The 14,420-nt window shown below is 43.9% G+C and overlaps 4 protein-coding genes across 6 annotated transcripts in view; 2 read left to right on the top strand and 2 right to left on the bottom strand.

The window, feature by feature from the left end:
• Nucleotides 1-909, top strand: part of LOC113215819 (ski oncogene-like) — an 82,125-nt gene extending 81,216 nt beyond the window's left edge. The window contains exons 7-9 of the mRNA XM_052268669.1: nt 205-446; nt 565-753; nt 856-909. Of these exons, the coding sequence (XP_052124629.1) occupies nt 205-446; nt 565-753; nt 856-909 (485 nt within the window). The remainder of the gene's footprint in view (nt 1-204; nt 447-564; nt 754-855) is intronic.
• Nucleotides 910-6,094: 5,185 nt separating this feature from the next.
• On the bottom strand, nt 6,095-7,597 carry LOC127749644 (GSK3-beta interaction protein). 3 transcript variants are annotated; one of them, XM_052268647.1, is made up of 2 exons: nt 7,478-7,597; nt 6,095-6,783 (listed from the first exon to the last, which is right to left on the bottom strand). In XM_052268647.1, the coding sequence occupies exon 2, from the start codon at nt 6,760-6,762 to the stop codon at nt 6,424-6,426; it is 339 nt and encodes a 112-aa protein (XP_052124607.1). In that variant the 5' UTR covers nt 6,763-6,783; nt 7,478-7,597; the 3' UTR covers nt 6,095-6,423. The 3 variants fall into 3 exon arrangements, with proteins under 3 accessions (XP_052124607.1, XP_052124608.1, XP_052124609.1); XM_052268648.1 differs by having other exon boundaries at nt 7,470-7,532; XM_052268649.1 differs by lacking the exon at nt 7,478-7,597 and adding an exon at nt 6,909-7,208.
• Nucleotides 7,598-7,664: 67 nt separating this feature from the next.
• On the top strand, nt 7,665-13,243 carry LOC113209002 (Bardet-Biedl syndrome 7 protein homolog). Its single transcript, XM_026426313.2, has 11 exons — nt 7,665-7,917; nt 7,999-8,122; nt 8,526-8,640; nt 8,728-8,857; nt 8,977-9,447; nt 9,517-9,825; nt 9,932-10,084; nt 11,585-11,958; nt 12,040-12,149; nt 12,523-12,735; nt 13,022-13,243. The coding sequence occupies exons 1-11, from the start codon at nt 7,816-7,818 to the stop codon at nt 13,183-13,185; spliced, it is 2,265 nt and encodes a 754-aa protein (XP_026282098.1). The 5' UTR covers nt 7,665-7,815; the 3' UTR covers nt 13,186-13,243.
• Nucleotides 13,241-14,420, bottom strand: part of LOC113210138 (G1/S-specific cyclin-D2-like) — a 35,384-nt gene continuing 34,204 nt past the window's right edge. Inside the window, exon 3 of the mRNA XM_052268668.1 lies at nt 13,241-13,285. Within this exon, the coding sequence (XP_052124628.1) occupies nt 13,241-13,285 (45 nt within the window). The remainder of the gene's footprint in view (nt 13,286-14,420) is intronic.

Here is a 14,420-nt window from a genome sequence, read left to right as displayed (position 1 = left end):
CGTCCCCAGCCGCCCCAGCTGCCCCAGCCGCATCAGCCGCCCCACCAAAGGATTCCCCGCCAGCAACGAAATGCAAAAAGGAGGTGTCAAGTGACACAGAAGACAGTGCCTCAGAAAGCACAGGTAAAGCTTTTATCTTTGGTATGTTTCAGTTTGATTATCAACCCTCATCATTTCACTGCTCCACGTTTTGATCATCCGCAGGTGTCGACACGAGTGTAGCTGCTGTGCTGGAATCTCTGAGTTCTGATGAGAAGGATGCAAGATTGGCCAAAGTGCTCCGCTCTCTGGTGAAGCGTCTAGGTGATGTTGAGGCTGAAAGAGGGCGACTGACAGCTGAGAATGAAGTTTTACGGAAAAAATCAGAGGAACAAGAAGCTTTAGTTTTGCAACAAGAGAGAATTATCCAACGTCTACAAGAGGAACAAGAAAGATTGAATAGCAAGGTACTGTATCATATCATAATTTTTGTCTGGATATTCGTGGCCTTGCTCTTGAATGTCATGATACTTTCATTATTTATGTCAACGGAAAGTCTTAAATTTCTTGTTTCTTTTTTAATAGCATGATCCAGAGGCATTTCAAGACAAAGTAATGGCCATGGAAAAAGAACTTCGAACCCTTCGCTGTGAAGTCAATCGTTTGCCCAATGGTAGGCATGAGAATGTTAAAAAAACTGATGCTGCCACTAATGCAAAAGACAGTGAAGCTCGGAGTCCTGTCAGAAGAGAGTCAACAGAAACAAACATTGCTGTTAGTGTCATACACAAATCAGAACCACAGACGCTCAGCGGGTCTGAGTGATACAGCTTACCTGAACAGTAATGGTATTGTCACAAACAATTTTGTTTTTAGGCAGATGTAAGGGCACATATTTCATTTGTGAATTATCATCACAACTACCACTAACGATTTTGGTTGCCCCTATACCTGTACCATAAATTTTAGCTCACATTTATTTAAATGTATATATGTAATTCATCCTTGCTTAAAGGCACTTAGTTCTAGTTCTGTCACAAAGCTGAAATTCTGTTTTATCTTGGATTTACTATTTTAGATCATAGTATTTATTGAAGGCCTGGATAAGAAAACACACTATGCTCCCACTGTGCAGCAAACAGGTCCCAGTGAAAAAACGACTCTGTTCCAATTGTTAATCATGGCAGGATATAAGTTATTGTTAAATGTGCGTGCTTTGTAAATAGAAAGCTCAGCCTTAAAGGCTTCTAAGATTTTGAAGGAGGAACTGCTGCTAGCTTGAATCACTCTATTCTAGTCTTTACAAAAATTGCAAAATGAGCAAAGACATTTTCTTCTCATTTGCATATTCAATGTGATCAGTTTTCAGTTCCCTTTGCTAGTATAAGAATCCAGTAGATGTTGTATGAATGAATTTATAAATATATGTTTCTATTATGCCAAGTTAGTTAAGGAGAAACAGAAAATATTTTGTGATCTCCCTGAGTATCTTAAATTCCAGGTGCTTTAGCTGTTTCTCAGTTGCAATTTACATAAGTATATGTTTAGGATAAATGTTGTAGATTTTGGATTTTATTATTTGTTGATGTAGATGTAAATGTGCCAATCAGAAGGCAACTGATTTTTTTTCTTTAACCTTCTGAATGTTAGTGTCAAAGTTTCCAAAATATTGGATGTAACTGATATGTATGTTGCTTGTTTTTTCTTTTTATAAATTGTTCACTTAAAGTAAAAGTTTTAGTGAAGTCACATGAAATTTCTAAAAAATTAAATTAAGTTGAGATTTGTTTAGTTCGGAATACCTGTATTGGCTGTGTTGTCATTTTGTCTGCTGTTATTAGTGTTTGAGTCAGTCTTGAGTAATTTTGTGATGGTTAATGTGAATGAAGTATGGTAAATGTGTACAAACAATAGTGCTTCTCTCCAGCCGACAGATGTTAGGGGAGTGGTAACAATGCAGACCGCGCATATTTTAATAATCATTTTTTGATACACAATCATATATTCTCTTCACCACAGCTGCATCTAATACATACAGTACTTCCAGCGTTCTTTCTCTCTTGACGTTTTCCGTCTAATTTGAATGTCTGTAGTTCAGGGCTTGACAGTTACTGTGGTGTTTTGAATATAACTAATATTCATTACTCCTTAAATTAAAGTTGAAGGCTTTCATCAAATCTACTCCTCTTTCATGTTTTGCCAATAAATAATTTTGTGAGTATATTTTGTTTGGTAAACAAATCAGTATTGAAAGTGGCCCCGGCTTTGCTCAGTATTCCCTTGGGTAGTGAGTGTCTAATTCAACTTCCTTTAGTATTGAAATACAACATCAGCTATGCTCATAACATTGCCCGATTTGATGGAAGCCTCTAATTAAACTTAAAGTACAAACCTTCAATTGTGCTGTGTGTGTATGTTTCCAGTACAACTACATACTCTTTCATTTTTATTTTCTTTTTAATTTCAGTCAATACTTATAATATTTTGATTATCTATTATAGTTCAAGTTGTTGTTTATTCTTGTTTTGTTTCTGAGAGATATTTGTAAGGGTACATTCATATTATGTGCTAGGACCGTTTTAGCAATTCAAAGCTGTGACCCTCATTCTGTTTTCTGTTTTTAATTGTATGATGTTAGCATAGCTGTAGTGTCATGTTCTTTACACACTGCTGTGCTATCTGGTGAACATTTTTATCAAGTCCTTAATATCTATTATTAAGTAACAAAAGAATGCGTTGATAGCTCTATGTGATCTCATAACTTTAAATTATTAAGTTAACTAAGTGTTGTAGGCTGCTACTCAGCAAGTGTACAAGAGGAAACCATCAATTTCATGACAAAGGAACAAATCCATATCAATCTATGGAAATTATGCATTTCTCCAAGAGAAATTTTTAAGTGTCTTAGAGTACTTTCTATCTTATATTTATCATGTATGTTCCAGTCATATAAATTAGAAAGTTGTACATACTGATTATTATCTTTTCTGTACAGAATTGCCTCTACAAATTGTATGTAGTCACGTAGTCATTTTTGTGTCTACTCTATCGGTTATTTATTGATTTTTCTTTTCATGGACCATTGAAACACATTTGGCCTTTTACCTTTCATTCCATCTTGATGACCGTTCATGTTGGTAAACTGTAACTTTAAACTGACAACTTACGGATATCTTTTCTCTTTGTTACTATGAATTACTTATTTCTGCCAACATTTGTAGTATTTAACAATTGTTTCCAATTTTTTGATCAAATAGAGATTTCCCAGTGCTCCTGCAACCCAAGTTCGTTCATTGCTACTCCAAACCATCTTGTGTCACATCACCTGCAGTGCCGGCAGAAACAGTTTGAAGGTAGAGTTAAGAGATAGGTCATTTGTTGTGCTCACAATTGGAAGGAATTCAGTATTCTAGTCTCCAGGTATGAGCAATGAACTTGAATTTAATTTTGACTTCTCTAAACTACTCATTCAGGATGGTCCAGTTAAAGGGTTCTCACTTCACATTGCTACATGTTATTGGACTAAGGACAATTTGTACGTTTGTACACTAAGTAGAGTATTCATAGAGGAAAGGCCTATTTTTCATTAGAAAAGGAAAAAATATTGATGTGGAGAAAAAATTATCCCTTAAAACTCCTAGCCCTAAATGTTTGTACACAAACAAAATATCTTTCTTTCAAGTTTATGTTGATAAAACATATTGCATCATGGAAAAACCAGTGAAAAGATTTACTTCCACTTGCACAGATTAAACCCAGTATTGAGAGTGATATTTTTGGGTTCATTGACACATACAGTTTTCATAAGAAATTTTGAAAACACAAAACTTACTCTACTAAATTTCTATCCAGAATTTTCATAAACAAGCATCTTGTGCATCATTCACGTTATTGCTTTCACTGCACTTTTCCCTGCTTGCAGTAGCTTCATGTACCTGATCAATTTATCAACTCTTTTACATTTTGGATCCTACAGTAACTAAAGTGAAGCATTTAAAACTTGCTTCCTTTAGAAATTTATTTAAAGAGTCACTCTCATATTGCTTAGTGAGTGTCATCAAGGTTGCCTTTTTAACTTTCTTGTTGTAAGAGACTATGCAAGTACAATTGTGATTCATGTTCTTTCATGTAGCCTTTTTCCAATGATTTTCATCAAAGCATATTAATTTGATCGTAATGAACTTATCAAAACACGTAAATACTACTATTATTATTGGTCAAAGTGTTAATATTATATTTTATCATTTTGATGTGAAAATTATTTAAAGGATACGGTACTATTAATGCACCAGTGAAATTTCACTTTTTGAAGTTATGAAAGATAAGGTCCAAATACTAAATGTCTTTTAGGAAGTAACAATGAAATTTTACTATGACTGCAATATATTAATGTACATGATGTGAGGGAGTATTGTTCTTAGTGCATAAACTTGAATGTTTGTTAATGGAAACTTATTGATTTCTTCTTACAAACAAAATATGGTAATTTTGTCCTGTGATTCAATACTATCTAGAAAATGGTGGACACTCTTCAAAGTGCAAAGTATCAGAGATACATTGAGAACAGTAACCTTATATCTGTGTTTGATACATTTTCAATCAATACGTATCAAATCTATCTATTATATTTCTTCTCATACGTCTATAGGTCTATCGAATTTTTCCTACCCACTATTTATTGAAATACAGTTTGCTGGGATTTTCAACAAACATGAGGTCTCTTGGCTGGGTTTACTAATAACAATTTGGTCTTTGTACAGTGACAGATTGTATCAGCACTTCTCAGTCTCTTTGCTTTTTAAAAATCTTTACTTTTCCCATTGATGTAACTTTTTGGACCATTAAAATTTGCTTGTATCCTATTGCATTATCTAGCCTTCTACTAAGGTCTGAATTGATATACTTAGATGTTTGACGATATCTTCTCTCAGTAAAGTTTGAAAATCTAGATGTGTTAGATGTATTGTACTTGATGTTTCTTACTTCAATGTCGTAGATATTTTTAGTGGACTTTTGAATGGTGTTTTTTTATACAGAGGGATTGACTCGTGTTTCTATCGCCAAAGAAAAATATGAGGATATATCATTACTCCAAAGAAGCTCAAGTGCACATTTATGGTTGTTCGGTTGTTCTTGGAAAAACTGGAAGAATTGTGAATATGGACGTAATGAATCTGTTCATGAACTGACACGAACCTGCAACCTTGAGTCACTCTATGGAAATTACCTTATCACACAAAGACTCTGTGAGGTCGGAAAAAAGCTTGTGTGTTATTCTGAGCCTGTACTTGAACTTGACTATTCTAGAAATCCAGTTGTTTTGGTTAGTCTCAAGAACAAAATGTTGGAGACAGTATAGAGGTTAAATACACAAATTCCAGTCTTTCCAAAATTTTCTGAAAGTTCAACATAATTTCGTCTGAAGGAACAGAAACACATACCTATTTCTATGCAATCCTCAACTTTCTTGTTCTCAAGTGTGCCGTACAAATGCATCCTACCAACACAATATTTTTGACATTTGTTTGGTTCCCATTTTAACTTTATTTTTGCTACCTTTTAGGATCACTGGTTCTTTCCCATCAAATGTAAAAATTTGTAGATTTCTCCAGAGAGTACCTGTTTATCATGATGTGATTAATGTAACCAACGTATTCTCTGTGGCAAAGATATACCTTCACAAATTTTGAAAGATTTTCTCTTAAGCTGCGTAGGGTCTGTCTTATTCATGAAGTGCTCAGAAGTCTCTGTATAATTTTAGATGAGCCTGAGGCTTTTTTTTTTCTATCAATGAGACTGAATACCTGATAGTTAACAGTTCCAATTTGATTGTTCAACTCTGCTTTACCATCATATTGCAGCCAAAGATCAGAATCTTTCTTTAAGCATTTATTTCATTTGACATCAAAATTATCCATGCTTAAGATTTCAATTCAATTCTGAAGGTGTGAGTTTGTTATTTGGAATGAATGTTCCAAGTTGTTCTCTGTGTCAAAGATGCAGTTTCATTTTTGTGCAATTTCAGCTTCATTAAGAAAGTTGTCTCATATCTTTTAAAATAAGCAAGTTGTCATGTCAATAAGGCACTTCAGAAAGGAAAAAGACAAGTCTAATGTTACTTCATCTCTTGTATTTAAGAAAGTGTTGGAGGCAACAATGTATTAATAAATTTCTGTCATCCATGGTCATATGTACTATCATTCATCCCCCACCCCACTTCCCACCCAACCCCTAAAGGAAAAAAAAAAAAAAAAAACTTTCCCAATGAAAAGAGGAGAGAAAAAAATGGTCTACACATGTAACAAAAGGGAGTACATACCTAATGTTAAACATTGGGTACTAAATATTTTTAAGAAGTACGCGAACAAAAGGAAAGAGGCATCTTGAAATGCAAGCGGTTTAATCCAAGTATGGGCTGTAGAATTCTTTGAAACACAGGCAAAATTATTTTGTCAAGGCAGTCAACGAATCAATAAGCTGCTGAGCAAAGGATTCTCGATATTTGGGACTTATTTTGTCTAAGAGAGAATATGGTGTTTCAAAAAATTCATCAGATTGAATATTTGAAATATTATGATGATTACCAGCTATTACAAAACCACTTTTTGACATTTGAATACAAAAATCAGTACCTTCTAAGGTAGTTATATTAAAATAAATACAATCATCAGTGGCATCTAAACTAGAAATGCTTGCTTGCAATACATGGTTTTTTATATCATGAATAACAGCTGATACTTCCGCTTTCCACTGCTCCTTTTCTAGAATTCTTTCTTCTTCCATCACCAACGTCCAATGTTAAGTCTGTAAAAAGGTACAAGACCAAAATCTTAGGCATTGAAAAGGGCGTCTTTCCAAATTTTTTAAAAAAGATCTTTAAAGATTTTCAAAGATTTTTCTGTAAGGGAGGGGGGGGGGGGGGCACATACTGCCACTTTTTGGAAAAGTATTCTCCAGGCCTCTTGGCTTGGGTCAGTATGCCTCTATTTGACCATGCCTAATCTCGTAGGATATTTGGATTTTCGAAATGGTCAGAGAATGGCATCTTGTAAATGTCGGCCCAATGGCAACCAAGGTTACACCAAAATTGTCCTCACTATAGAACAGACTATCCAATGCATGATGATGTCACCCTATTTGTGCTTATTAAAGCTTGGGATGCCCACTTAGATCAAAAGAAAGGAATTTGACCAAATATTGCGAAGAGAAAGAAATTCTGTGTGAGTTGACATGGATCCAGAAAATCAGAATAGGAACCTAACAGTTGTCGATGATACTTAAATTTATGACCTAGAACGTTAGCAATCAGCATTGATTTGGTTTTTGTAAAAGCATATAAAGTCACCATCTACAATATTTGTTGGTTAGGACCATTTATTAAACCAAATATATCACGAATGAGTTAATCACTATAAAGATTAAAACTACAAAGGGGCTGAAAAACTCATTAAATTTTGTACACGAAGCTTAGAAGAAAAGGGAATACTCGCTCACTTACTTTCACTTTTGTCTTTAGCGGCTTTTCTGCTGTGTGTTGTGTTGTTGTTGTTGTTGTTGTTGTTGTTGTTATGGCGTCTGCTTGTATTTAATTCCTCCCTCTTGAAGAATAGACTTGACCTTTTGGGAGATATTATGTTGCCATGGTAACCGTTTGCTTATGTTTGAATATGTTGATGACAAACCTCAGGCTGGGCTATGCACCACCGCATGCAATTGATGCAATTGCAAGCTGAAAAAGATATGACAACGATTGATTCTTGTTGAAAAAAAAAAATCAAACTTCATTGCTGTGCGTTTTATTTTCATCTCATCGTTAATTATTTTTTTAAGTTCAAAATGGATTTGGAACTGATAAGAGTCGACTATTCTGTCTCGGGAATTACCCTACCTTCTACTATGGAGCTCTTACCTGCTAGTGGAGCGCGACTTTCTCAGAAGGTGAGGAGTTCGTCATTTAACTTGACTTCATAATTCATCATTGTTTCATTTACTATTTGTGGAGCCTATCTTTTTTGCCAGGTTATTATCGGTGATCAGGAAGGAGTACTTCAATCATTTTCAATGAAAAAGGGGGAGCAACAAATGGTTTTCAAGACACTTCCGGGTACACCCATCTCTCGAGTATGCCTTGGTGGAGCTATTGGTAAGTTAAGAGAAAACCAAACAGACTTGGCTCCACAAAAGTCACATTACGTTTATTGGGTATTTCATGGAATAGTGCATATTCTTTGAAGTCTTATAACTCCTAATATTTTCCCTGGCTTAGGAACATCCTGTCAATCCCAGCAGTCTCCTGTACTCAAGCTTTGTGGATAGCCACTTTTGCTTTGCAAATTCAAGTAGAAACTTCTTTAAAAATATCTTTAAGGTATCACCAAAGTCCATATGATTAAATCGTCTTTGACATTACTGTAGTGATTGATTGAAATTAAACTCATTATATGTTAGATTTTAGGATCTGTCTTTACAACAAAATGAAATTACGTTTTGTTTACCCTCAGCAGTGTGAGTATAAAAGTTTTTTTTGCTTTGTTTTTGTTTTGCAGGTACTATTAAGGATAAAATTTTCATATCAAAAAGAGGCGAAGTCCATGGTTACACTAAAAAAGGGAAACTTTTTCTCGGCTTTGATACCTGCTTAGCAGAATCAATTAAGTCAATGTACGTCAATGTATGTCACCTTAGCTTAGATATTAAGTTTTGACTCTTTAAGAATTTAATTGTCCAATTTTGATTTTCTTTTCAAAGGCACGTGAATGCAAGTACATTACTTCTGAGTGGAAACACTGTTTACAACCAGTTCAGAGATTGTGAGGACACTGGTTCTTTTCTCTCAACAGACACTATTAATGATGTCATAGCCTTGCCAGGAGAAAAGGTAAAAACTGAATCTAATAGAATCGCCCTATCAGCTCTCACCAAACCGTGCGGATGGGAGAGAATGGAGGGTCCATATTTGTAGCCAAACTATTTTTCCTCCTCATGATGGTGCTGCAGACGCGGAGCCTGGTGCCGGTGCTGGCGTGCGCCGACGGGGTGCTCCGCGTGCTGGACGGCGCCGAGCTGGAGTCCCAGAGCCGACAGGCCCGGTCCCAGCCGGCGTCCGCCAGGTCGCCGTCGACGGCGCTGCGCCACGAGGTGCGCGTGCCGTGCGCGCCCACCGTGCTGCACCTGGCGGGCCAGGACGGCGGCGACACGGGCCAGAACGTCCTGTTCGGCACGGACGACGGGCGCGTGGGCATGGTGACGGTCACGCGGAACACCACGCCGTCGTGGCGCTGGCTGGTGGACGCCGAGCGGCCCGGGGCGGCCGTCAGCTCCCTGCACTGCCACGACCTGGCGGGCGACGGCGACCTGGACCTCATCGTGGGTCGGGACGACGGCAGCGTCGAGGTGTACGCGACGACGGCCCTGGACCCCAGCGCGGACGCCTCCTCGGACCACGACGTCCACCGCCGTTTCACCTACGTGAGTCCCCTGATGAACACCGCCTCGTTTTGCCCCTGCGCCCGCTAGCCTGACATGTCGCCGTTGCAGTCCTGCCCCGAGAGCGTGTCCTCGGTGCGCGGCGGCGTCCTGGGCACGCAGGGCTATGACGAGGTGGTCGTGTCCAGCTACACGGGCATGGTGTTCGGGCTGACGACGGAGCGCGTGGACGGCGTGGCCTCCATGGACAGCCAGAGCGTGAGCCTGAGCCAGGACGCGCGGCGCCGCCTGCAGCTGCTGCGGGCCGAGCTCGGCGCGCTGGAGGAGAAGGTGTCCACCGAGCGAGACCGGTACCTGGCGGCCGCCGAGGACGGCGAGAGCGCCCTGTCTGTCGTGCCCTACCTCAACATCAACCACAAGGTGGGCGCTGCTGCAGAGTGTGCTACTTTTGGGCTGCCGAGCCGAGCTTGAGGTGCAGTATGTACTTGTCGCGTGCACCTCCTACATGGTGCGAAACTCTGTACAGTTGAGCCTGATACGCGAGGAAGCGGCCTACCTCCTCACCCTTGAGGCCGCGACGGCCATCGACAACGTCTTGGTGCAGAGCGACGTCCCCGTGGACGTCCTGGACGTGGACCGCAACTCGGCCGTCGTCTCGTTCAGCGACTGCGAACCGGAGGTAAGAGGGTGCCTGTCCGAGCGGTGCAGCTAGATTGTCCGACCTGTCGATTTTTCCAAAATCCCAAAAAGTGCTGGCCGACCTAGGTTTTGTCCGACCTAATTTTTTCCGAGCCATTTTTCTTCGACCTCGTCGATATGCTGAAAGTTTGGAAAATGCAGTTATACTTTCCCGCACGTTTGGTTTTCCTACCCCAGGGGGCCGTAGCGCCTAACGGGCGTTGCAGGTAGGCAACACGCACGCCTGTGTGCGGTACAGCATAACCACGACGACTGGCGGGTTCGCCTACCCCAGGGGTGGCCGGAGCGCCTTACGGGCAGTGTGGCACTAAGCTTTAGACGTGAATCACCTCCGTGCAACCGGCAGTTAAAATTACCTCTAAGAGCCGGATTCATTTTTCCTACAAAATTATCAAAAATGGAAAAAAATTGGGCCCTACCCACCCCGCTTTGACACGGGGACCCGCCTGTTTAACTTCGGAGTTCGGTATGGGATCCGGTGTATTCAGGCACCCAGCTGAGGGCCGGGTTTCTTGACTATCTCGCTCACACCGGAGTTTACAGCCATCGACTAGGTTCCCACCAGTCCGCTTGACCGGGAATGGGGGGTAGGGCGGAGGGAGTTAGAAAGAGAGGAGACGGGCGTACGGTGGTTAGCCTGTACTGCACCCAGATGCGATCCGAGCGGAAAGCTTCCGAGTCATGGAATCCCTTCGAGGAGCCAGATTCTAAGGACTTATCAATTCCACACGGGTTACCACCCCCGCTGTGGCTGGGATGGCCCTTACTCGGCACGCTTTCGCCGAGGGTCGAACCTTTGCCCCTAATGGGACCCCAGTGCCGAGTCATCGTCACCCCCGGTCCAGTGGGACAGCGTTAACCACTAGACCGTTCGTTCATCCACGAAGGTGCCCCGTTGAAAAGACGGGTTTAAGTTCCACTCCACGAGTTCGACCGGTTCAGAAAAATGTCGCTGGGATCGGAGATTCGAACCCATGGCTTCTGCCGCAAGCGGCCGACTCTCTACCGGCGCGGCTACGGCGCCACAGTGTGAGAGGCCGGGCGACCTAGGCTAAAGGCATGAGTCCCGCAGTAGCTTGAGCGGGAGAAGAACCGGTTCCATCACGACACCCTCTCACCTGGCGTTTCGAGACCGGCCCCGTGGCTCTGTGATATCGCTGCTAGGTTTGAACTGGGAGTCGGGGGTTCTAATACTCAACGCGCTTTCAAATTATTCGTTTTTATGTTTGAATTTTTACGCACTGAACGAGAAGCTCGACAAGCCGGCAACCCGCGCTGGGGTTCGAGTCCCACCTGGGATCCGACCGGAACGCATTTTTTCTCTCTCTGTCTTTCTTCTCCACGCCGCGTTATCGTCAGCCTGTGTTCTAGTCGGCCAGCACTTTTTTGGATTTTGCCCTGCCCGAGTTCTCTAGGCCGATGCTCGCTCCTCGTCTTGCTCGCGCGCAGTGACCCCTGGACGTCCCTTTCTCGCCCTCAGAGCGACAACAAGGCCCTGGTGACGTTCCGCTGCCAGATGAACACGACGCGGCTGGACGTGCGCCTGCGCACGGTGGAGGGCCGCGCGGGCCACCTGCGCGTGTACGTGACGCCGCTGGTGGCGCCCAAGTGCGCGGCCCTGCGCGTGCTCTTCCTGCCGCCGCTGTCGCTGCACGCGCGCGCGCACCGGGACGAGGCCGGCGCCGACGCGCGCCCCTACAGCGTGCTCACGCTCCGCGGCCACTTCAGCCTCGCCGAGATGCACGCGTGGCTCGCCGCCTGCCTGCCGGACCTCTCGGAGAAGCCGCCCGCCGAGCCCACCACCCTGTGCTTCCAGAACGCCTGCATGTCCACCATGCTCATCTGCTCGTACGGGTGAGTCTGCGCCCCCCGCCGCCCCACCCCTCCTCCTCGGACCCGCACCTGCTCTGGTGACACCGGCGTGCGATGTTGCAGGAAAGGGGAGGCTGAGTTCAGGTCCGACAACGTGTCGACGATATCCATCATCAAGGACGTGCTGTCCAAGATGGCCACCGGCCGCTCTATACACCTGGACATATCGTGCGGTAAGGTTCAAATTCGCCCTTCATGCTCATGTACTGTACACCGCATGCAGCCGTGTGAAGGGCTTAGGCTTGCCTTGCCCGTCGTCTGTCACCGCAGCGGCGCCTCACGGCCCCTGGCGAGTAGGCAACGCGTCCACACGCATGCATGCATTGCCTACTCGCCAGGGGCCGTGAGGCGCCACGGAGGTCGGTGACAGCCGATGGGCAAGCCCGCCCGCACAACTGCATGCGGTACAGTCGGTACAGTGTAACTGAAATGTACTCGAGCACCGGATCCGGATCCGGGGACTGTGCGGGGCCACCCTGCATACAGTATTTCGAAAGAGCTGTGCTTTTTATTTTCTCTAACCTTTGTTTCTGTTTTTGCCCCAAGTGGTGAACCCCGACAGCGGTCCGCACGCGCTCCGCCTCATGTTCCCCGTGCTCCGGGAGCAGGCCGCCCTCCACCGGGACCTCATGCTGCTCGACGCGCTCCGGGACCTGGACAAGGAGGCGCTCGCCCCCAAGTTCCTCGCCATCCTCGACAGCGAGGACGACATTCGCGAGCGGGTCAAGCGGCACCCGACCTACCTCGACAGGCTGTGCGGTGGGTACTCTACCACGGACCCCTCATTGTAATATACAAAGGTGGCTGCGTACTTTTAACTTTTGTAGTTGTACCGTACCGCGGCCGCGGCGGGATAGGCAGTCCGCTTGCACGCGGCGCAGTATAACTACACAAAAGTGCGCGGGGTTATCCAGATCATGGCCCCTCAGCGAGTACGCAACCCTACACTAACCGCGAGGCCACTATTGGCCGTCACTGTAACGTCATCATTGCGAACGTCACCTCGCTGCTTCTGGTGGTTCTACAGTCTTGCTCTGCTCGACAGGTATGCTGACGGACCTGTACATCGACCACTTCAAGTTCAGGGGCGTCAACGTGAAGGGGCGCGTGCCGCAGCTGCTGGACTCGGTGTACAAAGAGCCCCTGGACACGCTGCTCGAAGCGCTGCTGCAGCACTTCCAGGAGCCCCTGCCAGACTCCAGGGTGTAAAGCAAAGAGCGTCTATCCCAAAGGGACCAAATAAAAAACTTGGCAATGTTGAGTACTATTTGATTACAGTATCTAACTTCGCTTGCCCCGACGCTCCCATCTGAAAAATCACAATAATAAACCACTCAGAAAATTTGTTTCGCGAAAAAGGGGGTTCGCATGGTTCGCCTGTCAAATTAAGGCTGGCTGTCAAAATAAGATACGGTTTGGCCGACCGACCGACCGACCGTCAACCTCGGAACGACCAGGACGACTGAAATATCGTGTTCGGGGGTTTTCTCGCACGCTGAGTCCAAATCTGGTAGTGCCGATGTCCGGGCCCCCGCGGACCTTCATTGGGGACCTTCCCGAGCACGCCGATGACCCTCCCACGACAAATTCGGCTCCAAACGTTGTTACACATGGGCTGGTGCATATTTCTTGAAAGTCGCCAAATATAATTATTATTAATAGCAAATCGCCCATCATAGTTTATTATCCTGATCATTTCACTATTGTCACACGGCACTTCCCTGGCGTTGCCGCCTGCGCCTGGAGCCACAACGATGCACGGGACGGGAAGCATCCCCAAAGGATCACATCCTGGACAAGCGAGGCGGGATTGCCTACCCCAGGAAAGAATCACATATCCCGCGACCACGATATGTCGGTGAGTATGCCGTAAGTATTGCTCTCCCCCTTTGCCGTGCCGCGTCCCCTACCCTACCCCTCTCCTCCTCCCTACCCCGCTTTCCCGCGCCTTTATGGAAACGTAAACAAACAGTGGAAATCGGAGTCACGTTCGGCGTTTCTGGCAAATACCGATAATATCTACTCATATAATTGATGATCATAGGATTTTAACCAGAATTCTAGAGTGGACATTGGACATCGTCGCTTTTCGACATTAATCGCAAGGTATAGTGCTTGATTGTTTCCGGTCCGGAATATTGAATTGTTCCATTCCGGTTATTGTTTGTAGGAGGTTAGTAGTGTGCTCCTGTAGCTCAATTTTTACACGGACAATTAAGTTGTAAGTTATTTTTTGAGGCCGAGTAAATGATACCCGTGATGTAAATAACTTGGCTCACTGTCAGCTTTGTTGAAAAGTTGTTGAATGGGGACACTCCTCCAATCCATGCCGTATGTTAAATACTAGCTGTTGTAGGTCACTTACGCAAATGGGTGAACTGCCAGTGTTTTATCACATATCATATATTTTACTCTATATTATTCTCGTGGAACAGAAAACTTTA

This window comes from Frankliniella occidentalis, unplaced genomic scaffold (assembly GCF_000697945.3).
Source record: "Frankliniella occidentalis isolate FOCC.00 unplaced genomic scaffold, Focc_3.1 Scaffold74, whole genome shotgun sequence".
Lineage (NCBI taxonomy): Eukaryota > Metazoa > Arthropoda > Insecta > Thysanoptera > Thripidae > Frankliniella > Frankliniella occidentalis.
Note: the sequence above shows the minus strand (reverse complement) of the source record. Positions and strands in the feature narration are given on the sequence as shown.